The 27,647-nt window shown below is 41.9% G+C and overlaps 1 protein-coding gene across 1 annotated transcript in view; it reads left to right on the top strand.

Annotated features, from left to right (window-relative positions):
- The first annotated feature begins 7,501 nt into the window (after window positions 1-7,501).
- NRP1 (neuropilin 1) overlaps window positions 7,502-27,647 on the top strand; it is a 113,699-nt gene continuing 93,553 nt past the window's right edge. Inside the window, 4 exon segments of the mRNA XM_063414993.1 lie at window positions 7,502-7,669; window positions 7,811-8,119; window positions 8,121-8,262; window positions 11,467-11,641. Of these exon segments, the coding sequence (XP_063271063.1) occupies window positions 8,018-8,119; window positions 8,121-8,262; window positions 11,467-11,641 (419 nt within the window). The 5' untranslated portion in view covers window positions 7,502-7,669; window positions 7,811-8,017.

Genomic DNA, 27,647 nt, shown 5'->3' with positions numbered 1-27,647 from the left:
AGTCTATATGTGGTACCTGGTTTTTGTCTGTTTATTACTCATTAAGATCTTTGTGATTGAAGAATTTGCCCCAAAGGAGGAGAAAATAATTGAAGGTTTTATGATATGCTATGGCATGATGAACAAGCCATGAAGGAAATCTCAAAAACAACATAACATATAAATGTCAGGGAGTATGCATCCAAACACAAATCTCACTAGAATAAGTCAAGGACTGTTACTAATCAGAGTCTGAAACAATCTTAAAGAACAAAGGTGTGCGTAAGACTTTAACTGCAGGGATGAAAAAAGAGACTATGTCATGATTATAAATTCTGCAATGATGACAAAGAAGCTTCAACACGGTAAAGCCAACAGAGCAGTTGAGAACAAAAAAAGCAATGTTTCTGGATAGATTTAGAATAACATTGAATTTAATTTTTTTTCACAGCAAACAAGATGTTCTCTGGCAAATGATATGAATCCTTTGTCAAGGCTGTCCAGATGGCCTTTGTGAATAAAATACTGCACACAGCAGTGACATACTTGTTGGACAGATAACTTACAGATTTGGAAACAGCCTGTTGGAGAGCTTCTTCATTAAACTAATAATGTTTCTGGTGATTTGGTTACAAGAAGCCAAAGGCCTGGTGACAGTTTCACAGAAAAGAAAGTTTTAGCTGCTATGACAACCTGAACAACTGTGTTGCTCCTCATGACAACCTGTCTGAATTATATAAATCATGAACCCACAATGAAAAATGGATTCCAGAAAGGTCTGTAAGAAACATTAAACTATACCTGGGAGATGACAAAAAAAACCTAATATAAGGATTCTGTTACCCTTTTCATGAAATAATATTTAGAAGAATATGAGGATGTTGAAAACTGCTTTGGTTATTGCTTTGATGCTTCTTTTACAAACTTTTTTTCCTCAGCAAACTAGGTAAAGCTCAGAACAGGAGTTCTTCTGTTGACTTTATTGGCAACCAAGTAGTCTCAACACAGCTAAAAATAAAGTAGAAAAGACAGGATGGAGAAAAAACACAAACAAAACAAATTTTTAAGAAAAGTGAGACTTGAAAAAAAAAAAAAAAGACAAACACAAATTTCCAATAAATGTGAGGCCTTTAAAACATGACTTCCCAGTCCTTGTTCAGAGTCTTAATTTCCTTTTCTAATTCTATACCAGGGAGTTTTCCAATCCAATTTTTTAACACTCCTATTGAGTTTCTCTAACATCTCTCTACTGCCCCCTGTAAATTCAGTTTTAAAAAATTTTCCGCATGTATTCCATACAAAAAATGCCTTTCTGTTTTGATTGTGTCTTCCTGATAAAGTAAAAAAGTCCACACTGTGGTGGGTTGTTTTGTTTTTGTTTTTTTTAATTTCTTGAAACATGACATTTAAGAGCAATAATCCTACAAACATAGCAACAAGGAGAAAATGCTGAAAGAAGCCAACATTCTGGAAATGAACCCAGTAGATCAGACCAGTACATTTCTTGCCTTACACATTCAAGCACTGATATGAAACAAAATTTTTCCCATGCAGAGCCTAAGAGCTCCTTCCAGATCTCAGTCCGAATTCTTGTGCTGCAAGAACAAGAGCAGCAGACACATAAACTAATTATATTCTATTTGTTTGAATAATACTCCTACCATTATATGTAATCACCTGAATAAAGATCTGTGTGCTAGGGGTTGCTTCCATCTCCTCCAGTGAAGTTAATGACTGGAGGTAATCCACTGCCTGAGAGTTAATCCCTCTGTATACGATTCCCTGAATTTCTAGTTAATCCACTACAGCCTTCAAATGGGTTCTCCATTGCATGTTTAACATCAAAGTATGCCAATGTAAATGTTCCCTAGTTAATAAATAACCCAAACAAGCATTTAGCTGAAAAGCCATTTAACATCAGCTGTAATAAGTGACAAAGAAAATTATGATAGAGAACATCTCCTGAAGAAGATGAGAGAGGGCAGAGAAAGGGAATCTGATCTGTAATGAATGCAGTTCTACTGCTTGTTTACAGTGATTGCTGCACTGTAGCTAGAGGGGTGCATGACAACCATGCAGTGTTGCTGTGACAGCTTCCATTTCCCTAATAACATTGCACCCTTCCTAGTATTATTCTATCAGATGTAGCATGTATAAAGTAGTGCACATAATTCTAATAATATAATATAATCACATGGACCTTTACGGATGAATAGATGATATGAGCAGAACACTAATTTTCCAGCCAAAAATAGAGCAAGACAAGAAATACAGAGGTACATCTAACACTGTTTTTTACCTACTTCTTAGTGATTATAGACCTTCAGTCTGGTAAAACCTTACTTTGAAAGAACTGCTATTTTTGTTTTTTTGCAGCAGTTATCTCAGTGTAAACACAGACACTGATATACCCATTTTTCAAGTAAATGGAAACAACTGAAGCTGATAAAAACAAGTTTATAATATAAGGGTCCATTATCATCATACAGGGCCTGCTTTTCTCCTTTGAAGTCAGTGAGATTTTGTCATTGCCACCAATGGAAATATAGTCAGATATTTAGTCCATATGGTGAATTTGCTATATATTACTTCCTTAATCACAGAAACAGCTACTTCAGAACCCCTTGAGTTGATCAGGCATTATTATTAAAAACATTACTGTAAATCATATGTTGTATATGTTGTCAACTTCCTATTTTAGATAAAAGCAGATTACTGTGAGAATATACAAATATTACTGAAGAAAGAAAAAAATGGAAAAAAAAAAAAAAAAAAAAAAGAGGAGTGAGACAATTTGGAGAAACATGGTGACCATGTTTAGATTTTGGCAGCTATAGCAATGCAAGCAATAGAGGAATTAGGCTGTGGAGAGACCTGACGAGCTTGTTGTCAAATTGAAAATGGGAGTATAATGTTATGTGAGATAATTTGCCTTTGACACAAATGAAAACATTGGACTTCTTATGATCAGATAATCAGCTAATAAAGCCTGGGGCTGTGCTAATTTTTTGAAGTGGAATGTGTTTAGACAGGATGATGGACATTGATAAGACATTTATGTCTTGGCACAGTTGTGATTCCAAAGAGTTTGGTAAGATATTTCTAAAATGAATCTGACCTTAACAATGTAGTCAGTGTGGAGATGATGTAAAAGCAAATGAATCTGATCTCTAACCTATGGAGTCTGGGATATGAGTGTATATTGCAACACATGTAAATTTAAATAATGTATAAATCGGATGGCACAGTTTATGAAAATAAATGTATTTGTAGTGGTTCTTTGGAGAAGGGTAAGATGCGCAGTAAAAGAAGAAGGATCATTTAGATGTACGTGGCTGTGTGTGGAAAAGGGGTGTAACGTGAGAGGACAGGCTAAAAAAGTATTGGGTGTGAGAGACTGAGTAGGTGGATAAAAGATGTAGGAGATAAAAGGGTTGAGAGAGGAGAGATATAGACAAGGTAAAATGTGTGTCTGATCTTAAAGATAAGGGTAAATAGCTTTGGTTCAGTACAGTAAGCAACAGGAAGCCAAGTAGTGATTCATATGGCCAAAACAACAGAAGAGGAGATGACACAGAAGCCTTGTTTTGGAGAGATTATTGGGGAAGATAAGTGAAAACAAAAAAGGAAAACATTAGAGAAAAGGATATAAATGAGCACCAGACTGTATATGAAGATATTACTAGACACTAGTCATAAAGCATATATATTAATAATCTGCACTTAATACTCGTAGGAAGTCTCCATTTTCAGGCTTTTAATATTATGGATGAGTTTAATTTGTTGTGTTTCTTTTTCAAAATAATACCAAATAAAGGTGTCTTCAGCCATTGATTAATCATTTGCCAAACTTAGTTTTTAATTAAATGTGCTATGTGAGTACATAAAGGAATAAACATCAAAGTTGCTCTGTTCTGCTATTGTTAAAATGGGAAAAATGTTTTTTTCCTTTGGAATTTTAAGTTTTATATTACATGATTTAGCCCAAGGCAAATATTTTTTATGGCTGAATTATAAACTTCTTGAGAAACAGGTTTATAACAGAAGTGCAGACAATCTTCAAAAAAGCATTATAAACATCAAGTCAAATTATGAAGCAAAGATGGGCCTGAACCCAAACCCCAAAGCTAGCCACTCCATTAACTTTTACATACACTGGATTCAGATTCAGTCTTTGTAACACTGGCTCATCCTTGCCATAAAATCCCATTACTGATGTGAAAATGGAGAGCTGAACAAATGTGCAAGCAGTTGCAGGATCAGGACCTAAAATTCCATGACTAAAATGTGAGAAGTGGATTATAAGAAGAGACTTCTGAATGTTTCATTTAATGCCCGTTTATATTCAAGATTATTAAAGATTAAACGTTTTCAGGTAAATACATGTAAGCCAAGGATGGAGTGTCTTCACTCATCATTCCAGGGCAATTCATACATAGAAGAAAACTGTGCTTTTATTCATGAACTAGAGAGAAAAAGATGGATGGAAAAATTAGACTAGTGTCATTCATGTTATGATAGGAAAGGACGTTAACATACCAGACTCTGATGTATTTGCTAGGCATTGAGACTTGTGGAATCCAAAATACCCACACAGTGCTGAGGAAGGGCAGAAATCCTCTTCCACGGGCCATGTTAGCCCCAACAGAGGCCATTCCTGTTCAGCTGTCTTTGCAGCCTGTTGCACATCTCTCTCTCTGCAAGAAGAGGAAGCACTGATTTTTGAGACATAAGCATGTTGAAATAAACCTTGGTGTACAGATTACTGATTACAGGCTAGGCTCAAGTGATAAAAGCAACATTCTTCATTACCTTACAATTTATTGCATTGTACCATCTTCCCTGTCTGCATTTAAGTGTTTTCTTCCAGAGAAAGGAATTTCTTTAAAATACACTAGCTACTAAAAACTATGTCTCCATCTGCAAAAAGCAACTTATTAATCAGATAGGGGGAAAAATGAATGAAACACAATGGCTGGTTGATTGGTTGGTTGGTTGGTTGGTTGGTTGGTTGGTTGGTTGGTTGGTTGGTTTGGAGCATCTTTACAGCATACAGCTGGCAATGATTATTTCTTTTCTGTTGATTCCTAGAAATCACCTGACAGGCAATGCTAATCCCAAAGCAAGAGGGCCCTCACTGTCATGCACTAAGTGTATTTTTTGATGTACATGCTTTCTGGGTATCTGTCACTTAGAGAATTAATATTGGTTTCTGAAATAGGTTTTAAAACAAACATGTATGCATATATTTCTGCAAACCCTTAGTAAGCAACCATCAGCAGGTAATTTCTATTTATATAAATAGATTTACTTTATTTTAAAAGCTGTATTGTTGGTCAAACAATCAAACTATGATCAGGTCAGAACCCATTTATCTCAAGGACTGTCCAGCAGAATGAGTTTTAATAATCAGAAAGCACTGTTAATTTTCCCCTTCCCCCGTGTTCTGGGAATGTCTCTAAAAGAAAAAAAAAATAAAGGGGGCTTAATGTGCTGCCCATAAAATATACATCCCAATCAATCAGGAAAATGCATAAGTATTGCAAATTATGATCCAGAGACTGCCTAAAGACAGGGAAATGAGACTGAACCCAATAACTCAATGTGACTAGTTCCAGCCTGCCTGGTTTCTAGCCTGCCTGCAGACACAGGCATGGGCAGGAGCAGGGGCACAGACAGGGGCAGAAGCAGAAGAATTAAGTGTACAGAGAGTATAACATGATCAAACTGCATTTTAGTGCACAATATTAGAGAATTTTAATCACGGGAGAGAAGGAGAATGTCTTGAAAAAACTCAGAAAGTAGTGGTGAGAGAGTGTGCAGTATGAAACCAGCAGACAGATTTCCTACAGACTTAATCTCCAGACTTCAGCTGACCTTAAATTCAGGGCTTCAAAAGGGCAGCAAGGGAGAGTGAGAGTAGAAATCTCAGACTCAGGGCTAGAGACAAAGGCATGGAGGAGACTGGATTTATGTACGGTTTCTGTACACAGATGTAACATGTTTGTAGTTAATCTGTGTAGTTGCAGGCTGACAACTATGTTTGAAAACTATTTCAAACATGGTTATATCTTTGGAGTATAACAGGGGTTTACTGCCATGGCTAGACTTGGAGGATGACCTTGTCCTCAGTAAAGCCCAGCTCTTTTCCCATTGCATCCTTCAGGAAAACTCCTTATGGAGTGGGTCTTCTATCAGGCCTTTTTCCTGATGAAGCCTTAACAGAGTTTGCCTTGACTGTGCACCAGTAACAAATTGTTTTCAAACTGCCCTGGGAGATGAGAGTGGCTGACACCCACCACTGGCTGCAGGTCATTTTCCTAGCACAGGAAACGCTGGGGGACCAGCGTTAAATGGTCCCCCATCTTTGGGGACTATTTAACCCTGTGTTTCAGCTTTCAGCTTGGAGCTCTTCCTGCAATCCCTACCCCAGCGACTGGATTGCCTTCACACAGAGGATGTGCAAAGAACTCCACATAAAAGAAGCTGTCAGGTTCAGCAAGGTGATCACTCCCCAGGTGCAGGGACAGACTGAAAGGCAGGGCAATAGGGCAAGGAAGAGACAGGGCCCATAGCTGCTGAGCACCAGACCGTGCAGCCAGAGCAGCAGGATTCAGAGCCTGCCATGTCCCCGCTTTGTTCCAGTCCTCTGGTGCCAGTGGTGATGGTGGGGAGAACGCTCAGGAGGAGACACACACTCTCCAGTGGGGATTTCATGCTGCACAGCCTCCTTCGGGAGCAGAGCCGGCCCTGGGGGACCCCAGCAGCTCCCCAGCCCCTCAAGAGGCTTCACGAGAGACAGACAGAGGGGAGCAAAGCAGCAACAGAAGCTGAGAGAGACGGGGATGACAGCAAGAGTGGGTGAGAAGGGAGGTGGGAAGAGGGTCGGAAGGGAGGGGATACAGGGAGGCCTCCCCCCGAGATGCAGATAGGCAGTGGCCAGATGAGCCTGACACCTGGGGTACTCTGACGGGGGCTCCGCCAGCCTCCCCTAGGACAGGAAGGAACGGTGGTGTCCCACTGGGGAAACGGTAGGGACTCCGAGGGACACGCACTCTGGCACGAAACAAAAAGAGAGTGTTGGGAGGGGGAAAGGTGGCGGAGGAGGGAAAGGTGGCAGAGGGGATGGCCCGGGGAGGGATGGGGCAGGGTTCCCACGGGGTAGCCGAGGTGAGCGAGCCGGGAGGTGGGCAGGGATGCGTGTGTGTGTGCGTGTCTGCGTGTGGGGCCGGGGCCACGGGGGCGGGCGGGCAGGACACGGCAGGACAGGGCAGGGCAGGGCCGGGCGGGAGCCCGCGGGGCGCCGGGCGCAGGTGGTGCCGCCGCCCCATCGGCTCTACCTGCCGCGGCGGGGCCGCCGCCTCTCGCCCCCCCTGCCCCTCGCGTTCCCCTCGCCAGTCCCCGCCTCGGCTGAGTGCCAGAGCTAGGGCTTGCCGTGTTTGTTTGTTCGTTCTTCCGCGCTGCCGATGTCTTGGGGGGCTGAGGAGGAGGAGGGAGAAGGAGGAGGGCGGGGAGGGGGAGGGGACTGGGGCTTGGGAGACGGCAGCTCCTCGGCCTCTCTTATTGCCGCTGAGTTGCGCTCCTCTTCCTCAGGCTGCGAGCGGGAGCCGCCCGGGCGCTTCCCACTTCCCCGGCCGGCCGGGAGTCCCTGCGGCGGCAGCGCCTCGCTCGCTGGCCTCCGCCGGGCCAGGTGAGTGCGGGCACCGCCGGGCACCGCGCCCCGGAGCCCCAGGGAGAGCGGGGCAGGCAGGGGGGACGCAGTTTGCCAAACTCTGGAGCCCGGCTGCTCCCCGCTCACGGCCGCTTTCCCTTCCTTGTCTCCCCTCTGCAGAGCACCCTCGCCCAGCGGAGCGCTCCCGAAGTGCCGGCAGCCGCCAGTATTTTTTGTCTGTCTTGTTTGTGTGTTTGTTGGGTTTTGTTTTTGTTATTTTTTCCCCCCTCGTTTTCATTTGGCTTTCTAGTCTCGCTGGGAATGGCAGGGGCAGCGGCGCCTGGAGAAGGAACAAGTGTGGGGAAAGGGAGAGGGAGCCGGAGCTAAATGACAGGATGCGGGCGGCTTGAGGCACGGAGAGAAGCCAGCCTCCTTCTGCCCCCGAGACTGCCCCTGCGGACCGTGCTTTCTGCTCCTCGTTCCGGCTGGACAATTTAAGGAAGAGTTTTGCGTGGAGAGCATTTTTATTTTTTTTTTCCTCCTTTCCCTGCTGTCGGAAGGGAAAATGGATTGGGGACTCCTCCTGCAGTGTGCAGCCCTCACCTTCACCCTGGCCAGGGCTCTGCGGAGCGGTGAGTGTCACGGGGGCCGCCGGCTCTCGGCGTGGGCAGCCGCGGGGCCGGGCTCGGGGGCGGGCGTGGGGCTCGGCGGGCGTGGGATCGGCAGCGACACGAACCCGCCTGGGGGAACTTTCTGCCGGAGGGGGGATGCGGTACAGTCCTCGCCTGAGGATCTCCCGCCCTGACATTGCCTCCCGAGTTTATATTCTGCTCTTTCGGGTTATTGTATAAGGCAGGCTGCCCATTCTCACTAGATCAGGACAGCAAATTATCTTAATAATGTCCCGTCCCATAGGCAATTAAACGTCTCTCCTTCGATATCTGAAAGATAATGAACACTTTAAAGGGAAGGCTCTCTTCCCCACCCGCCCTTTCTGTTTTCCAAAGCGTAAAATTTTAGATCATGCCTCCTACTAGCTGTGTGTGTACCTGCGAACAGTCTCCACAGAGAGAACTCTCTAGAGTACCCCTTTCCCAAGTCTGCAGTTTACGTGCAACTTACACTGTGCCAAGAGGGGAGCTGAGCTTCTCTGTGAAGGCTCAGGACTCCCTTCCAATAGGAGAAATCCCATAACAAATGAGTGATGTGGCTACTTTACTGTCAGGCAGCCCTTGAAAACACAACTAATTAAAAGCAGCGTGCTCCTCCTTCCCCGAACAATGCCAGGGCACTGTGAATATTTCACTGCAGGATGCGTTTTTAAAGATGGTCTAATTGTGGGACCGGTTAACGTTTAGCTCTTGCACATGAAAGACCTCATGTGAGTCTTCCTTTCCTGACAAATCCTGAACAATTATTATTAACTAATTATCAAATATTTACTTTTGCCTGCCTGGGTTTTCAATCAAAGTAATTAAAAGAAGAGAACACCCTCCACTTACCCTGGTATATTGTTTTAATAAGGGACCTCAAGTGGAGTGTCAAGCAAGAGTATTAAATTGCATGTTTTATGATGGAAGTTAATCTCTTTCCCAATATGTTTTGAGGAGGCTGCTTAGTTTAATCAGGATGATCTTCCTTCTCCAGTGCTGTGGCACAGGAGCAAAGGTGCTAGCGAGGTGCACCAAGCCTGGTGTGGGGATGCTCAGAGAGGTGCCCTTTGCTCATCCCCCCAGCCCAGCTCGGGGTGTGGGCAGCTGCCTCCCACATAGACCCACATTGCCACCCTGTACCTCCGAGGGACAGGAGGCCACCCCTCTGCTCTTGTTGATCATTTCTCCCTGTGAAGAGAAGGGGAAGAGAGCGAGTTGCTGGGCAGAAGTCTCCACCACGAGTGGTTAATGTGGGGCTCCTGCTGGAGTCACCAAGGCCATTAACCTCCCTTATAACCTACCAGACCTACTAATGCCACCCTCACCTACCTGCAGTGTTAGCGTCCACTAAATTAATTCATTAACCTTATTTGGAACTAATGGTCCAAAGTCATTAGAAACTGCTCTTCTTAATCAAGTGTGAGAGAGATTGCACAGAGCCAAGGAGTCTGGCAGACCGCATTATCTTAATACACTGTCACTTTCCCAGAAGTTGCAGATTAAGGAGCGCTGGTGGTAGTGAGTCCACCTCAGCATCCTCTGAAGTGACTCTGTCAAGTGACTAGAAGCAGCACTGCTTTATTTCAGGCATTTAACAGATGCCAGACTCTGCCATGTTGTTTGCAGGGCTGGAGTGGGCTTAATGAGACAAGATCACTTTCCGAGTATGCTTACACAGGGAGGAAAAGGCAAGATTCCCTGAGAGCCCCAGACAGCGGATTAGCAAGATCACCAGTGACAGCTTTTGAGCTTTGAGCAGTGATGCCTTTTGTTCTGGTCAGAGGAAAACAGCCTGTTTTGCAAAGGCACAGCACAAATATAATAAGATAGCCTTTCCCAGCAATGTGCTTAGCAGGATCTGGGGTTTGACCATACATCTGAGTACCTATCAACCCCTTCCCTCCTAATTTATGGCAAATAATTTCTATAAAGAGTGTTGCTTTATGCATTTTTGATGTGCGCTTCCTCATTCGTTTCCATTTGACCTGTTTTTCCTACAATAAAATCCTGTATATTTATAAATTCATGCTGAGAGCAAGGATTGCCATTTTGCTTTCACAGGGAATGTATTAGATAGAGCTCTGCAGCCGGTATATACCATTATTGAGATGTAGTGATATATAGTCTTGCTTTAGTGGGGACAATCTTCCTGCCATAGTTTACTGTCATATTTTATTGCTCAAAATTAAACAACCAACGCTTGGAGAAAGTTTTCCTACCTGAAGGTCCACAGAAAGAAATCCATAGTAGTAAAAAAAGTGATAACACAAACCTGCACTGGACAGTGAAGTGAGTGACTGTGTAGGTTGGATTTTTTTGTCCCTTTTTATTTGTCCTATAAACCTTAAAGTGCATCCCTGACAACACTGACCAAAGGTGCAAGATGCAGCATACCGCATTTCACAGTCACCCTTTGTGATTCTAGAAACTTTTGCAACTATTTTGCTATTAGAAATAAATCTTTGTTGTTGTTCAGGGGAGGAAGGAATGAAGGGAAGAGGAAGGGAGGTTGTTCTGCTCCATTACTTTGATGCAGTCTCCAAGCATGAACAAACTTCCTTGAAAGAGTAAATAGCGGATGATTTCTGCTTCACTAGAGCTACTTTGTTCTCTTCTACCCGGGGTTTGAAGAGCACAGATAGTTTCAACCTGCCTAGATTTATGGACTGATAAAACAAAGGCAGGGTCTCCTGTGAATGAGCTTGGATCCACCAATACAATCCCAGCGGTCGCTGACACAGACCAGACTTATCCCATAGCTGGGCAGGGGGTCAAATGGCATCCCTTAACATCTCCTCCCAGCTCTTCTTAAAAGCTTCATACTTAAGAAGAGTAAAGTTTTTGGAGATAATTGTGTCCCAGGAACCATTCTTAGCCAACATTAACACTGTTATGAAGGTGCAAGGTGGTAACACTGTAAGGGGCGCTCTTGGAGTGGAGGGCTTTTTAAAGGATACTGTTCAGAAAGGGGGTGGCTTCTGGTACCTGCTGCCTGTCCAGCCACCGGATTTAAGGAATGGGGGACGGAGAGGGAGGCCTCTTCCCTCCGGTAGCGAGTAGCATAGATGCCTTGAAAAGCAGAGGGATGCTAAGTTAGCCTGAAGAAGGCTCTGGTCCCACGGCTGCTGCTCGGGCGCTTGCCAGGGACACTCAGACCAGCCCATGTGTTTGCTTGCCCCGCAGACAAGTGTGGCGACACGATCAAAATTTTAAGCCCCGGGTACCTGACGTCTCCCGGCTACCCGCAGTCCTACCACCCGAGCCAGAAGTGCGAGTGGCTGATCCAGGCGCCGGAGCCCTACCAGCGCATCATGATCAACTTCAACCCGCACTTCGACCTGGAGGACCGCGACTGCAAGTGAGTGAGCGGCGCTGCGGAGCGCCACGGCGACACCTGCCGGCCGCCGCGGGCAGCGCCGCGGGCAGCGGGGCCGGGGTGTGAGTGTGTGTGTGAGTGTGTGTGCGTGTGAGTGTGTGTGAGTGTGTGCGTGTGAGTGTGCGTGCTGAAAATGCCTCTGCAGCTCTCTGAGGCGTGAAAGCTGCGCCTGAGCTGCGCCCGCCCGGGTGGCGGTGGTGATGCGCGGGGCGGATGTGGTGAGGCACCGTTTGTTGGGCCGCTTGCTTTTGTAAGTCTCTTGTTTGAGTTTGAAAAAGGAGTTGATTTTCCTTTCGTACCCCCGCGGCTACAAACATGGTAGAGACAGGCCAGTTACAAATTGCCAAATCTTCTTAATGCAGAGTTAGTCTGGCATTTACCTCTCCCTTCAAGGGGCGGTGGGCTGGAGAACTGATAAGTCACATTTCCTTCTTTCTCCCTTTGCTGCTGATTTATAGCCAGGAGCTTTTCTTTCCCTGCTCCTGCTCCCCTGTAGTGCCCTGAGAGGAGGAAGGAGGGAGCTGAGGCTCCCTTTGTCCCCTGTCCTCACATTCCCTTTGACCACCCGTTCCAAAAGTGAGACGGAGAATCGGAACCTCCCAGAAGCTGTTTTCCACTTTTTCCCAAATCCGTAAATCTCACAGCTTGCACAAGGCAACATATGGTCAGATTATTCCCCCCTTCAACATGCCCTCTGAAGAAAATATTTTTGTCATTCTTTACTTAAATATTTCTGGAGCATCAGTTATTTAAGTATTTCTTGTGTACCATAATTTTCAATTCCCTACTGATAACTGCAAGAGAGTTGCTGTTCATTAATGCTACCAGTCAAGGTTTTCTCTGCATGTCAGAAAGATTAAACTCATTAGCCAGTGGTGTTTGGCATTTCAAGGGAGTATACAGGATTTGGTCTCATAAAATGATGCTCAGTTTATCAGGAGTGGTTGTGATAGACCATGAGATGAGAGTGTTTGACTTAGGGTAAGAGAGCAACTGTATTCAAACACTTAATTTTTTACCATACACGTCTTTGTCCTATTATTTTAATAAGTTGATTACTTAGATCACAATTATTGTTTTCTCTTAAAATGAAGTTTTTAATGATGCATTGTGGTGCTTAGTTGTCTTTTGTGGTATTTTATAATTACTTATAGATCAGCATTTTAGTTTGTACTTGAGTGATAAAGCAGGAAAACCCTGTGCTCATAAAACTAAACTTTGCAAAAATGAGTTTTTGCTGTGGTGTTGGAGCTGCAGCTCGTATTCACACCATATGTTCACACGCTGATTTCCCATTCTTTAATTTTTAATGTCTTGTACTCAGGCAATGGGTCACTTCTCTGTGTCTTCTTGATACAGATTTTGCATTCATTCTGTGGAACACTGCTAATGCTTCAAAATATTTGTCACTCTTTGGCTTTTAGAGAGAAATTAGGATATTAAATCAAGCATATTTCATTGTCAAATCCTTTTTCTCCCTTGCTAGAATGCATGTTTTTCCAACTCTGTAAAACCAACATGGTCCTTGGCAGCAGTAAAATGGTGTACAGCATACAATTATTTGAAGAACAAGTAATCTTTGTGGCACAGTGTTGTGCTAAACAGTGCTAGACTGAGCTGAACTGGGTCCAGGGAAAGGATTGACTCCCTCCCTCTGTTGCTTCCTTCTCAGTGTTCATTGTCCACTCTCCCTGCTGCATTATTTCTGCCCCTGAAATGGAGCCCAAAGCCGTAATGAGATGGTAGTGGGTGGGAGGAAGTCTCTCAACAGGGTTGTTTGCATTGTCTTTGCAGTGTATGATGGTGATGACTTTACCATTATTTTGTCTGTGCTGAAAAGCTAATTTTCTAGGCTATGCTAAATTACTCAGCTGCTACTTCATTTATATTGAAAATTGCTCTTTTTAACTTGAGTGGAATTGTATTTGTGAAAAAACCCAAAGCCTTAGGACCAGAACAATTGTTTCAGCAACAGGAATTTGTCAACAATCTCCGTGGTCTGAAATTTCAGCATCTACTTACAAAATTCACAGTCCTTGTACTGAATATTGAATACAACAAGCGATTAATGAAATAAATATATCACAAGATTTTTTGTTTTCCAGCTAAGTACATTTTGTTTTTCTAATAGGCTTAGCTTATTAGAAACTCAGTCTGCATTCTAGAAATGTGTAATTTAGGTTACACTCTAGTTTATTGAAAGGTTTAGCACTGGAAATTAATAACCACTTAAATATGAAATGCAGATAGAAAATGAGAGATAAGGGAATTCATGTCTGGGAACAAAAAATGTCCCATACAATTAGAGTAGACTAGAGAAGATTAGCTTGCTGGCCTAGCTCCCAAAATCCTCTTTATAATGCTGTTCATTGCAACTTGGACCTTAGTTAGCATAAACACCTTTAATAACCCCCTGAGCCCAGGAAGGGAAACACTTTGACTTTGGAAAGGTTACCTTCTTGTTTCATAGTGCCAACAAGAAAATCAAGAGGCTTTGCCTAACTTTAAAAATATTTCTCTATATAGAGGGCTAGATGTATTGAAATGTAAAACTGGTGAAAGGTTGATTCTCTGAGGAGAATCAAAAGCAGCACATTTAAGCATTAGCTGTTACTGAAGCTGTTCCCAGTTAGTCTCTTTGTATGTTAGGGTTTGGAATTAATTTAGGAATATGCCCTTGATTTACCTACTTATTATGCCATGCTTTAATGAATAAGTATTTCTCAAATGACTGCTAATAAAATTCATATATGTATGTTTTTCTGACAATCAGAACCATTTGAGTTGTTTTAAATTTCAAGTAAACATGGTGAAAATTCCTTTTTCTCTGGAAGCATTCCAAAGGACTCAACTTTCACAGTTTTGAAGAATAAAGATATCCAAATAATTAAAAATATGTTCACACAAGCTAGGTTCATCTAATAAAGAATCTTCTAGACACGACTACTGTACCAGCATTATGAAACACTGGGTTTCGACAGGAAGTACACAAACATGTCAACCACAGATTGTTATCAAGGACATATATAATGAAAAAATTCACAGTCTCTTTTTAACTTTAATGAGTGTTATGCCTCCTCTTCAGGAAGCCAAGAAACAGAAATTATGGTTGCACTTTGGAGAAAAGTAGTTTTTGTTTGCCATTTTGCCTTTTCTCAAGCAAATCCAAATAATAAGCATGCATTCTTGGAGTCAGGAACACAGTTAAAATGAATAGAAGAGGCAAAACATATGGCCACATATTAGTTAAAATGCTCCACTGTTTGTTGCATGTGGTAAATGCTTTTCAGCACTTAGTGCAAGCTGTACAAGTCTCGTGTTGCTGAAGTATCCTACTGTGAAAATGTAGCCATCTTGAATCTAGTAAAACTTTATACCTAGATAATAAACAAGAATGTCATTGATACAGTACTTTGAATTTATGGAACTTTTCCGGTTTCCCAGCAATGCACACTATCAGCATGATAATTTATAATGGTTTGTGACAAATGTTGCTGAGCAAAGAGGTGTGTGGTTACATTCAGATCAGATGTCATTATCTAGGGAGCAATAAAAATTTCACAGACACTAGGTTAAAAACATTAAGAAAATGAATGTGAAGCTTCAGAAGAAAAGGGCTTAAGAAAGGTGGAGGGTTGGGTAGAGAAAGCCCAACAGTGGTTTCCTTACTGACAAATTATTGACTTTGTTGCCAGACTTGACTATATTGTTTTGCAAGGTTTTCATAGATATGCCACACAGCACTATTATTATAATGGCCATAATTTATAGATGTAGAAAATAAATGTAATTCTTGCTTAACACTTGTGGATTATATACAACAGTGCTGTCAAATCCCTTAGAATGGAAAAATTGCCCATTTTGCAAACATTTAAGTTATAGGAGAGATGTGATAGATAATTACTCTTCATATTGCATTTACTAGAGATTAGTTACATGGATGAGAGTAGAGCTGTATAGAAATTGCAGTCAGTTATAGAATACAGAGCAAAAAATATCTATGTTTGTTTATATAGAAAAAAATGGCTCCTCCAGATCCCTAGGTAAGGAAGAAAGCATAGGTATTCAGAACTAGAGAGTGAAAGTACAGCTCTATATAACTCCCATAGACCTTAATGATGTTAGAAATTCATCCATCCATTTTATTTCTAAATAATGTCAATGGATTTATGCTACAAATCTGTAGGTATAACAAACTCAGACTGGTAAAATAAACAGGAGCAAGCAAAACCATGGCTCAGCCTTTCTTTAGTTTCTGCATAGTTTAAGCTTTCATTTGCTTTTGTCTAAATCCTGGTTCCTATTCTTCTATGCAGCGAGGTCTGCTTTGTGCAGGCCCTGTGCCTGGCATTGGTTCCTTTTGTGCAGGGGTTGAGCCGATGGGATTGAGAGTGCCATGTCCTTGCTGCCCACCTGCGGAACCACCCATGAGCCATCCCGCTGGGCTGCCCTTGAGCCTGTCACAGCTTCTGCCATCAGCTGCACACAGCAGCTCCTTCCTGGCTGCCCCAGGTGTGCCTGGAGCCCGGACAGCCTGAGCTGCTCCCACAAAGTGCCCCAAGGACACCTCGGGCAGGGACATCCCGGCCCGGTGCAGCCCTGCTGCACATGGACGCAGGGGGAGCTTTGTCCTCCTCTCCCACAGAGCTGCCTCCCATCGATGGGAGTTCTCAGTGACTGTGGGGCTCAGCGCAGGCCCCGTAACATGGCTAATGGCTGTACCAGAGATTTGGATAGCAAATGTCAGTCGGAGCTTCCTAATTCCCTGTGCCCGGCCACCACGGGGCTTGGCAGGCAGAGAGTGCCTGCAGCTGAGGAGCAGGGTGGGCAGCAGAGCAGCACAGGAGCAGAGCTCTTCAGGTCTGTGGAAGGCAGGGGCTGTGCTTGCCCACCGCTGAGCTTGGAAGGAGCCAAGGCCTCTGAGCTTTCCAACAGAAATATGGCTTGACTGGCTTGGCCCCATCAGCTAAGCATCAGCACCGGCCTTTTAGTGGATTTCAGGAGGACAAAGTATCCAGGAGACATGGGAGTGCCCCCTCCTCACTGCTGAGGGCAGTGGGAAGGATGCCCACCCTCACCTGCTTGCTCTGAACTGGATTCACCAGTCCATGCAGCCCCCACTGTGAGCTGCACGGCCTGGGCAGAGGTGGGCAGTGACCTGGGCATCCCTGTCAGACCCAGAGTGGCACAGGGCACCGACACACTGGGAAGGACATACCTGGCTGGAGGGGCAGCATCTTATCTTCTTTGTCTCCCTCAAAAATCTGTCCCTGAAGAGCTGTTTGGGGTTACCAAGAGATTAACTGGAAGTACTAAAGGGATGAAGGGAGATCCTTCAGTCTATTCCTAAAACAAGAAATAAGTGGTTTTGGCTTAGTTTGAGATGAGTTGTTGCAGTAGATTTGGGGGCCATGTGGTATCTCATGTTTCTGGGTGCACTTTGAGGGCATTTCTCTGCTTCATGTAAAGCACATGAAAGGCTTTTTAAGGGAGCACTCAGCTAGACCCAGACAGCCCTTCTGGAGACCACTGCTGCTTGGTTCCCTCCATAAGGCTGCAGGAAAGGTTCCTGTCAAGGAAAGGAGTCAGCCCAGATCCTGTGCAGGATCAGGGAAGCAGAAAACTGTTGTATGCCAATTTTTTTTCCTTATCTTAGAGATTTTGCATTATGAAAATATATATAACGTTCTCTTTGCCACAAAATTCCACATGTATACGCACACACAGATGCAAGTATCTGAAGATAAAGATGCTGTTATTTTATTGTAGGGGCTAAATGGAAGTTAAAAGAATTGGAAATTGTATTATTTTTCTGATTATACAGTGTAATGAAACAATTCATTTGGTTTTTATCCAAGCAGTTAACTCTTGTGAAAGTCTCTATTGACAAACTGTTTAACAATTTGGTTCTTTAGAGTAGTGGTTTGAGTTTGATTTTGCTCAGGAAAAGGTGCTAGGGAATCCATGAGCAAACTGCCTGGTCGTAGCTAGAGAGTCTGTGCTGTGTTCAGGGCTGAGGGATGGGATGCAGAGCCAGTGTTGCACTCTGTGTATGGGTGCATCTTGTGTTTCTGTACAGTAGCACATTAAAACTATAAACCCAGTCATATATGGACGTTTCTATTACTCTGAACACTTAACTGTGAGGAGAATTCTGTCTGGGTGTGCTTTAACCAGATGCCCTTCAGACAGGAAAAATTTGAGGGTCAAATATGGATTCCCTTAAGCCTAATCCTTCATCCTTTCTGTGGACAGAGATAAATAAAATCAGAACAAGGGTCTAAGTCCTTTCTAAATTGAAACCCAGAGTTGTTGGAATCAGCTCCATGAAACTCTCAAAATGTTTTCAGTCAACCCCACACTGCTCTCCTCTCCTGTGCTAATCTAATTGAAACAAAAACCTATGTGTTTCTGTTAGTTTCCTAGTTTCTTAATTATAGTTTATTGCAAGCTATAACATTGGATCATAATTTGATAATTATGATATAGAGATCTTTTTACAGCTAATGCAAAACCAAATTAAATTATTTTCTTTCGTTGTATTTCCAAAGAATGAAATTATGTCTGAAAACAAATATACATGCACTCACATGTATATATCTAGGCTTATATATCACACCAAACTGCTTGGATATAGGTATATGTTATGTGCACCTTTAGGGCTGTGCATATATACACGTATTTATGTCTATGTTATAGATCTCTTAGTTTATGTAGAAGTTCCTAAAGTAAATCTACTAATTAAAGCGCTAATACCCATCTTAAGGCTGATAATTAGGTATAAAGAGAAAAAGGGACAGGATTAGTGTTCAGATCATGTTCCAAATGCCTCTTAATTGGGTGTTTGTAATCAATCCTGATTGCAAGAGGCAGTGGTTTGGCAGAATAAAGAATGAAAAAGGCTTAGCCCTACTATTTTCCTGTTAGTTGACTTGGCCATAATATTTTAGGACAGGATCCAGTGTCAAACAAGGTAATTTTGTCAGCCTTAACAATCCTTATAAAAATCTTTTCTAATGATATTTTTTTCCAGCTAATAACTCTCTCAAGCTGGAGAGTTATTTTTATCCATAATCTTAAAAATTGTTTTCAAGTGAACCACAGGAAAGACTTTGTTCTCCTGGCCTCTATCCACCACTGACTTCAGAAATCATGTCTGAGTTCACTGTGGCTTTTTCATTGCATTGACCTTGGTGCTTTTCTCACCAAGCCACAGTTTTCCATCATAAAACCACACAGCTTGGTATAATGATTATTTCTTTATCCTGAGTAACCAAACAATTTTTTAAACAGGGTGACAGATTTCCCTCTTGCACTGTGGGAAGCAAGCACCTGGCCATTTCCAAATAGACTTTTAATGAACTTCCTGAAGGAGATTTGAGAGAAGTTTAATAAGTCACCTGCCAACTTTTTGGGAGCATAGGTCATTTGCTTTTCTGTAGGAATTCACAAAAATGTGAGAATAACCCCCTTCCCAAGTCCTAAACTTCCATAGAGGAAATTGATTTTCATGGGCAATATCAAAGGTTTTTAAAAGTGTAACCTCAGAAATCGAATTTCGGATTGTTTCTCACACATAAGGTACTGTGAAACTCTGATCCACAGAGCTGGTTATGAACTGAGTGAACTTCATAACTATTTATTTAAACATGATCAGATTGTGCATATTTGGACTCATCTTGCAGGTTAATATCATTAAAAGTATTTTACGTAATGCTATAAAATGAAGAATTTAGATGGCTCAAAAGGACCATTGAGAAAATATCTCCATATGTGGAAGAGACATCCATTTAATGTGATGATTTCTTCCAGAAGAAACTATGCACATCCCAGAAGCACAATAACCAGCTGTTGTTCAGGAGAAACTGGGCAGCAGTTGTCTGCTGCCTTCCACACTGACGTGGAGTTGCATTGGCCACACGTCCCGTGTTTCCTCTAAATACCAATGGGCTGAGCCTCACGCTGAGTGAGGCCTGGGTTAATCCCTTCCCTTCCCTGCTCTTCCAGCACTGGGGCCCCATTGCACATTAGTGCTCTGGGCTGCTCTGTGCCCCCACATGCCCCATCAGAGCTGTGGTGTGGGAGTGGCATTGGAGCACCCCACTGCAGGTGGGGCAGGACTGAGCTCACATCTCAGCCCTGTGCTGGGGACATGCCACTCTTTGAAAAAAATATACTGGTAGTCCTTTTCCTTTTTTTTTTTTTTTCTTACAAGACTCCTTATTAAATTGGAAGTTGATAACCTAGAGAAAACTAGAGGTCTGTTCACACCAGAGTGATTATTCTGCCTCGAGCTTTGAGGAATGATCCCTCAAAGCCCAAATTTTGCTCATTCACATAAACAGTCACACTGAAGTCAATTAAAACAACAGAAGACTTACTTGAGCAGGGCTAATGAGTAGGACATACATTTCTGGCACTACACAAATTGATAATTGCTTTTTATAACAGTGGTTTTCAGATGTTTGCAGAGTAATTTATAGTACAGTAGAAGATTCAGCCTCATACTTCATAGATCACCATAAATAGGTTATTAGTTCTTCTCCAGCTCTTAGCTCTTACTAGTGAATATTTGAGACAAGTTCCTAAGTGCATGAATAAGAATCAAAGTTTACTTTCTTGTGCCAATCTGTCATTAAGCCAGACAACTTCTACTGACTTTTTTCTGATGTATTCATCTGTAACAAGGAAAGCAGATCAGCAATTTAGAAAAGGTTTAGCTTGATCACCATGTAGAAATGCAGGCTACACTGCCTATTTCCATAGTGATCACACCACTTTGCCAGATGCAAAATGAGAGGCTTACATCCCTCATGCTAAAAGCCCTTCTTAGAGGAAATCCTAGGCTGTCGCTTCATTTGAGTAGCTTTAGCTAAGTCTAGAAAAATATGCAAAGGTAGCTCTTAAATAAAAACTTTTTTTTTTCCGTGTTTCAAAGTTATTTCCATAATCTGTTTTTGAGACAGAGGCATAAGATATATTAACATGGAAGGCATATGTTCTGATTGCTGAGTGTTTTTTGACATTCCCAGAAAACCCCTGGGACTTTGTGTCACAGTTCTGTAAACTTCATCTATTTGTATATTCATATCTGGGCCTAAATCCAAAACCCCTTTACATGCATTACAGCAGTCAGTTTAGGTTCATCTCCTTGTGTTCCAGATGGCAAGCAGTTAAATCAGGTACACATTTTAACCATTCCACATAGTCCAATGCTCTAATGCATTTCAAAAGTTTTCCAATGTTTTCTTATAGCACATAGACTATAAAATGTGCATGTATAAAATAGGTACAGGACTACATTGAGCTGTGAAGCAAGCAAAGACAACTCCATTGATGCCAGTAGAGCTGCACCTGCTAATAGCTCAAACACAAAATACTATATCTTATTATGTTTCTTACTGGTTTCCATTTTCATTTATTCTCCACAGCTAGATGATGGCCTTCCAACAGTATAATAGTCATCTTTATCTCATTTCTCTGACATAATTTTCAAGCTCCTTATTACTGTTGAACAGTGTAGATAATAGTGCCCAAATTGCTTCTCATTCTACTCATTATAGTAAGTCATTATTCAAGAAACCAGTGCTGTTCATCCTTTCCCACACAAATAGCTCTCCCCCAAACTAAACTTAAAACTTACCTCCAAGCTCCAGTCTCACATTTGCAAATTAGACTCCTTCTAATGGCTATTACATTTAAACTTGGCACATTCTTACACTTTTTTTACTAACTATACCTGTGTATACCTTGGAATTTTATTCTTTGTCTTCTAAGCCTAGTCTTCATGCACTGATTTTTGTACCAATTTAATGATTTCAATTAAGATTTTTGTGTTAGTTAAAATCAGCATGCATATTTATATTCTAGTATAAAGATGTCTAATGTCAGTACTTTTGCAGAATAAACCTTGCTAATGTCAGCAGTTTGCAGCTAAGACTGTACTGCTTTATCTCAAAAGGTTTCTAAACTGGTGAAGCTACAGTGCCTGTAAAAACAATGTATAGACCTACTTCTGTGTGACATAACTAGTCACCAATGCTAGTAGAGGATTTGGGATCCTGTATTAGGTAAATTTGTCAGCAGAAGTTAATTGCACTGCCTTACTGATTGCAAGCTGCAAATGCAATGTAGACATGGATGTGCATATTGAGGGCCTTCCTGACACATGCACTTCCTCCCAGCTTTTAGTCTTCAAACAAAAGCTTAGCTGAAGTGTCTAAGCTAAGCAGTTCCTCTGCCTGCTGTAACTTATGCTTTCCAGGAAGGTTTTTTTTGAACTTGTGTTACTAGGCAGCTACATAAATTACTGTGGTGTGACCTTCAAGCACCTCACTTACTCCATGGAAATTATCCATGTGCACACTCTCACCCTGTGATCTTCTACGTGACATGCAAGTTTCTTAGTTATTCCTCCCCCATACCTGAAATTACAAAGTAAAAACATGCTCATAGGTGTAACCACAGCTCATCTGAGGCTCTGAAATCAAACTCTGAGTACTCTGAAAATAAATATCTGATCACCAAGTAACTTTTGCATGTCCCCATATGCTCAGCATAGAAAAGAAAGTAAATCCTTCCTTTCAATATCCCAGCTTCAGCTCTTTCTTGTCTGAGATATACCAGATAATTTTGATTTAAATATGTAAAGAAAGGAGGTTGTTTTTCATGGACTATATTCCTAATTTCTTTAAAGATCACTCTACTGAACATAGTAGAACCCCAGTGATTTATATCAGCTGAGTGAGGAGCTGACTCTACACTTCCACAGCTCCCTAGAAATTCTCAGAAGAAAGGTCAGTATTGTAGCTGAGCAAATGTTAACTCAGAGTGAAGTCAGTTAAAGTTTTGCTATTCATCAGGATTGCACTTTAGTACTTAGGCAGAATGGGTAGAAGCTTCTTAAGAGTAGATGAAATAAAGACCAAAGTAATTCTGTATGTGTACAAAACTCTCTTTCCTCTAATATCTTTAAAGAAATGTGCAGGGTTGGGTGCTGTGGTGCTGTGACTTTATAGTGCTAACTCTCTGCTACTGCTTGATCTTGGGAGAGTCAATCATGATCTTTGTGCCTCTGTTTCCTCAAAGAGCATAATATTTCTCTGGTTTTCAAATATCTGAGGATGTGCTTATTAGTGTCTGCAAAACCCTTAGAGACTGCTGGTGGAAATGTAGAGCAGTATATAGTAATTTGCCATTGTTTTGTGTTTTTCATCTTCTAGCTGTTAATTTTTTTTAACAATATACTGCTATGTAAAAATGCATGTGGCAATCCTCTGATGTTCTGAGAGAAGTGTTATCCAAACAAAATAAAGAATAGGGCTTGTGCTCACAAGAGACACATTATCCGTGATGAGGAGAATCTGTAACAGACATGGCACTAAGTCAAAACTGTGCAGCAAACAGCATCCAAACGCAAGCAATTTCAGATGTGTGCATATTGCCAGTACAAAACCAGGCCATTCTGCAAATGCAGAGCCCCCCAAGGAGCAGTGAACCTCGCAGCAGCAGCACTAATGGCTGTCTTCTCATGTGCAGCGGGGGAAAGCAGCACTTTAGAGCCGCCTTGGGCAGCTGTTAAGTTATTCATTCTTAACTTACTTCTATAAAGCTGTTATTGGGTGGAAGCAGATGACACAGAACATTTTGGACCTGTTCTGTCTGCTGTGGGGGGAGCATTCCTCCTTCTTGAACATAAGGTGAAATTCTGACTTCCTCCAAGCCAATGACGAGATTTCTCCGCTGTTTTGCTTGGACTGAAAAAAATTATTTTAGGCCCCAGAAAATCCTTTTTTGAAGAACACTTTAGTGGTGCCAGTGTCTCTTGTAGGATTTTTCTCAGTTTGGACATTATTTTCCTTTCAATGCACACTATTCAAAGGCATTTGTACTGCTAGAACAATAATGAAATAAAATCAATAAATAACCAACCACAAAGCCAAAAAACACCCCACAACCATTTTCTGTTGTTAGAGTACACGTAATGCATGAGGTCCTGTGCTGGGTCATCTGCCTTGTTTCTTAGCCTCCTTTCAGAACATTTTAGGCTGGTTTATGGTTTACTTGTTCCACCTGATGCCTTGTCCTTCCCTATCTCCTCTCTACAGTTGATGTGAAAATTCAGACTCAACTCAGTAAAACACAACAGTTTTCTTTTTCAGTTTTGTCCACTCCAAATTTTGGGCATCATAATTCAGGCCTCAAAAAATTGTGAAACTTTACAAAAATCCTTGTATCTCAAAAATTACTGCTGGTTCCTGTTTCATATTTAATCAAGTATATTTTAGATGCTTGCCTTTGCCATAAATGAGAAGTTTGGCAATACCATGATATTGCATGGTATTTAGCAATCCCATGATATCAGCATCAGCTGATGCTTTAAAATATGCAACCAAATTTCATGCTACTCATGCTAAAAATAATGAGAACTGGTAATGTTAGATTCTTCCTAAAGTCACGATTTCCTGAAGCTGTTTCTGTTCTCAGCCATGGCCCTGAAACTCCCACTGAAGGGAAGATTTATAGAAGAAAAATATAACCAAAAGAACATGGAAGTGTTAATTTATATTGACTTCACTGCCTGCCTATGTTTCTTGACCCCTTACTCTATGATCAAAATTTGCAGAAATCAAAATTCATCCCGGAAAAAACCCCCTCTGAGTTTACTGAGAACACATGGGAGTCAAATCATATGGTGGCTACCTATTTGCTTGGCTTCAAAGCCAGATTACACCAAGGAGAAAAAATTTGATTGAAAGCCATTAAATACCAGGGCATGACTTTTGGCTCAGGAAGAACCTGATCTGCAAATTGCTGGCATGGTTGGTACAAAGATCACACTGGCTGCTTTAAGATCCTTTCCCTTGCCTCAGCTGTCCTCTGCCAGTCCTGCTTTAGATAAATGACTGACACAGAAGAATCTTCCTTATGCCATGTTCTGTTCTGTGTTGTGCAGTCTTATGTTTGCAGGGGATTGTTCTCATTCAGATATTCACAAAAATATGGTGCAAAGTAGCTATTGCTGACATTAAGGGGCCCATCCTGCACTTAACTATACCATTTTTTTGTCAGCATGTTTCTAGTGAAGTAAATTAAGTTGTGGCCAACCACTTTGTATTTCCTTAATGGTTTTGGATCCTTCCCTGCTGCAGTTACAATAACTGCAGTGGGTCTAATCTGATGTGCACAAGCTGAGAAGTGGATGCATAGTTCTCAGCTCAGGGGCTGTTCTGAAGACAAAACTAATTTTTGAAAACGTTTTTATAAACTCAAGGAAATCTTAATGTCTTTATTCTGTTATTACTTTACAATAATAATCCCAAACTGGCCTGGGAGCTATTACTCAGTGAGCACTGGCCCCTTGGAAGGTTTCAGCTTGTCAAGTTTAGCCATTTTTTGAACGCACAGAGGAAGTCATTAAGGCACATCAGGCTGCTGATTGCTATTAAACTCTGAAGAGACTTCTGTGCAAAAATCAATGCCATAACAGGGCTACAAGAATCTTAGAGGTGGGAAAAGCATTTCCTTACCCTCTGGTAACTCAAAAATGGATTAATAGACTTTTTGAAACTACAAAAAAAATATCACCTACAAGCTAGGGGCCAAACGTAAACCTTGGTGACAAAATAATACAGCTCAGAAAGCTCCAAATGTGTGAAAATGGGTTTATAATGGAACTGTCACTGCTGTAACCTCAATTGTATGTTTCTGTGCTGGGGAAATCTCACACCTACGCACATCTACGCATGCACGTGCTTATTTATTGTGTCCCAAGAAACTCCTCTTTTGCTGTATTGCCACTAAGGAACCCAGAGGGAAAATGCTTTTTTAGTAAGGTATAATCTTAGATAGCTTTTGGCAGGAAAGTACTACAAGATTTTTCCAGATGAGTTCCATCTCAGCATCAGAGAAAGTGTTATTTAGATGACTGGCAGGTTTTGACTGAGGAAGGGGAGGGGACCTGCACTGAAAAATGCTACACAGTTGCAACAATTGCTAGCAGTCAAAGACTTTTGTAGAAAATGTCTTTATCATGGGAAAAACTAGTTTAAATCACATTAGGAAGTTTATTGTAAACATGTATTGTATAAGCCTGGAAAAATAAGTTGTCTGACTCTGGAATGTCTTAAATTCCAACTGTCCTGTTCTCTTCCCCCATAAAGCAAAGGGGAAGCATTCAGTTCATTCAGTTTTTTTCATGAAATTCATTCAAATTTTGATGATAAAATGATGAAATGTCTTTTCAATTTGATTTTTTTTATTCTTATATGAAAATAAAATTTTACTGAATTGTATTAGATTTGTTTCACCCTATCCTAGGAACATTTGGATTGGAAGGGACTAGGAGGTCACCTCATCCAACTTACTAATCAAAGAATTTGCATTTTATATAATGCAAAATATAAAATGAAGTAATCCAAGTAAACCAAATGTTTGTTTCCATAAAAACAAAGAAGATCTAGTTACAGTGTTTCAGAACCTTTATTTCACTGACTATCCCAGCCTTTCTGCATAAGTCAATACTGGTTTGTCACCAGCTCTGCTTATTAATTTTAAAATTTTCGATGGTATGTTTTTATTGAAAGGAAGATTCCCTTCTGTTTTTCTTTTTTAAAATACATGGAAGTATCCTGTAGGGTTGGCCTTCCCCGGGAGGAGGGCTGAGGCCACAGGCACGTCCCTACACAGGGATTGCAGGACCCTGCCGGGCCAGAAAAGACCTTTTTAAAAAAGAGCATGAAGATGGGACACCTCAGTGTTAAGACTCAGGGCAGGCAGGACTTAGGACAAAAATAACCAGCACTGGGCCAGGTGGAGGCAGGTTTTTCCCAATCATTAGGGCTGTAGCTGTCTGACAGTTTCCACCCTGTACTGAGGCATCACCACTGTGCCTCCACCCATGGCAAGAGCATGCGGTCATGGTTGCAGCCAGCATGGCTAACCCTCCCAGAGTATCTGGAACCAAGACTGAGATCTGGAAAAAAGGGTCAAAAAATAGGCTTTCTCTTAAGGACTGTATCAAGCATAGTCAATGGAAAGGCTTGTAGCAAATTAGTTAAAGCCTGTTGTAGTGTGTATGGTCTGGACCAGCTGCAGTGAGGGGGCAGATTGTGGACCATTGCCCCAGCATGGTGCTGGGGAAGGAAGCTCCTATATTCTCATTATGGCAAGGGAAAATCCACTTTTCTTGCATGGATAATTTAGAAGTTATGAATCAGCCTGTTGTTTTTATTTCAGCAGAGTACAGACAAGAGTTGTGCAAAATGAGGCTGCTGCCTGTCTGTCAGGCAGCTGTAGTTTTTTACCCTGCAGCTTCTTTTAATGTGCATTCTTGGCAAATTCTGAAGAGAAGCAGTCACAACTGTGCACTCAGACGTTAGAGCAGATCTCATTCCCTGCCATTGAGCCGAGGATTTCACTCATGCATCGTCCCATGTCTGACGCAGCCATTAAGCACCCTGACCCAGTAACCAGAACACTGAATTGGTGTCTGAGTTAAAAGGCACTCTAAAAATATGTTCTCAAATCATCTGGTTTTGAAAAGAGATTAATATTTTCTTGCAGTGTATCTGCTTTTCCCAGGTGTTAAGTAGACCATTTGCTGTCTGCTGGTCTTTAGGATTTTTTAAAGTAGGTGTTAAAGGCTATTCTAGACTAGCTCTACAGGGTTTTGAGGCATGAGAGACAGTTACCTGCAGAAAAATGCCCATCTCTCTCAAATAATTAGCAATTATCTGTCAAAAAACCTTCTGAGCTGACTACAGGAAGAAAAATACTATTCATCTTTGGCTTTTTTGACTCTCTCCTTCCTTCTCCTCTTTGCTTCCCTCCACCTTACCCCTAGCATTTTTTAAGCAGCTTTTTCCAAAGGAAACATTGATGAAAGTATCTTTCAATGCCTGAGCAGTTCCCTCAGACACCTCCTCCCTGTCCACCTCCGAGATTGCAAGAGACATCTGCCTTTGTACACACCATGTCAGCGTCCTGC

Source organism: Prinia subflava, chromosome 1, assembly GCF_021018805.1.
Source record: "Prinia subflava isolate CZ2003 ecotype Zambia chromosome 1, Cam_Psub_1.2, whole genome shotgun sequence".
NCBI classification, from domain to species: domain Eukaryota; kingdom Metazoa; phylum Chordata; class Aves; order Passeriformes; family Cisticolidae; genus Prinia; species Prinia subflava.
The sequence above is the reverse complement of the archived record's forward strand: the minus strand, read 5'-3'. Positions and strand labels throughout refer to the sequence as shown.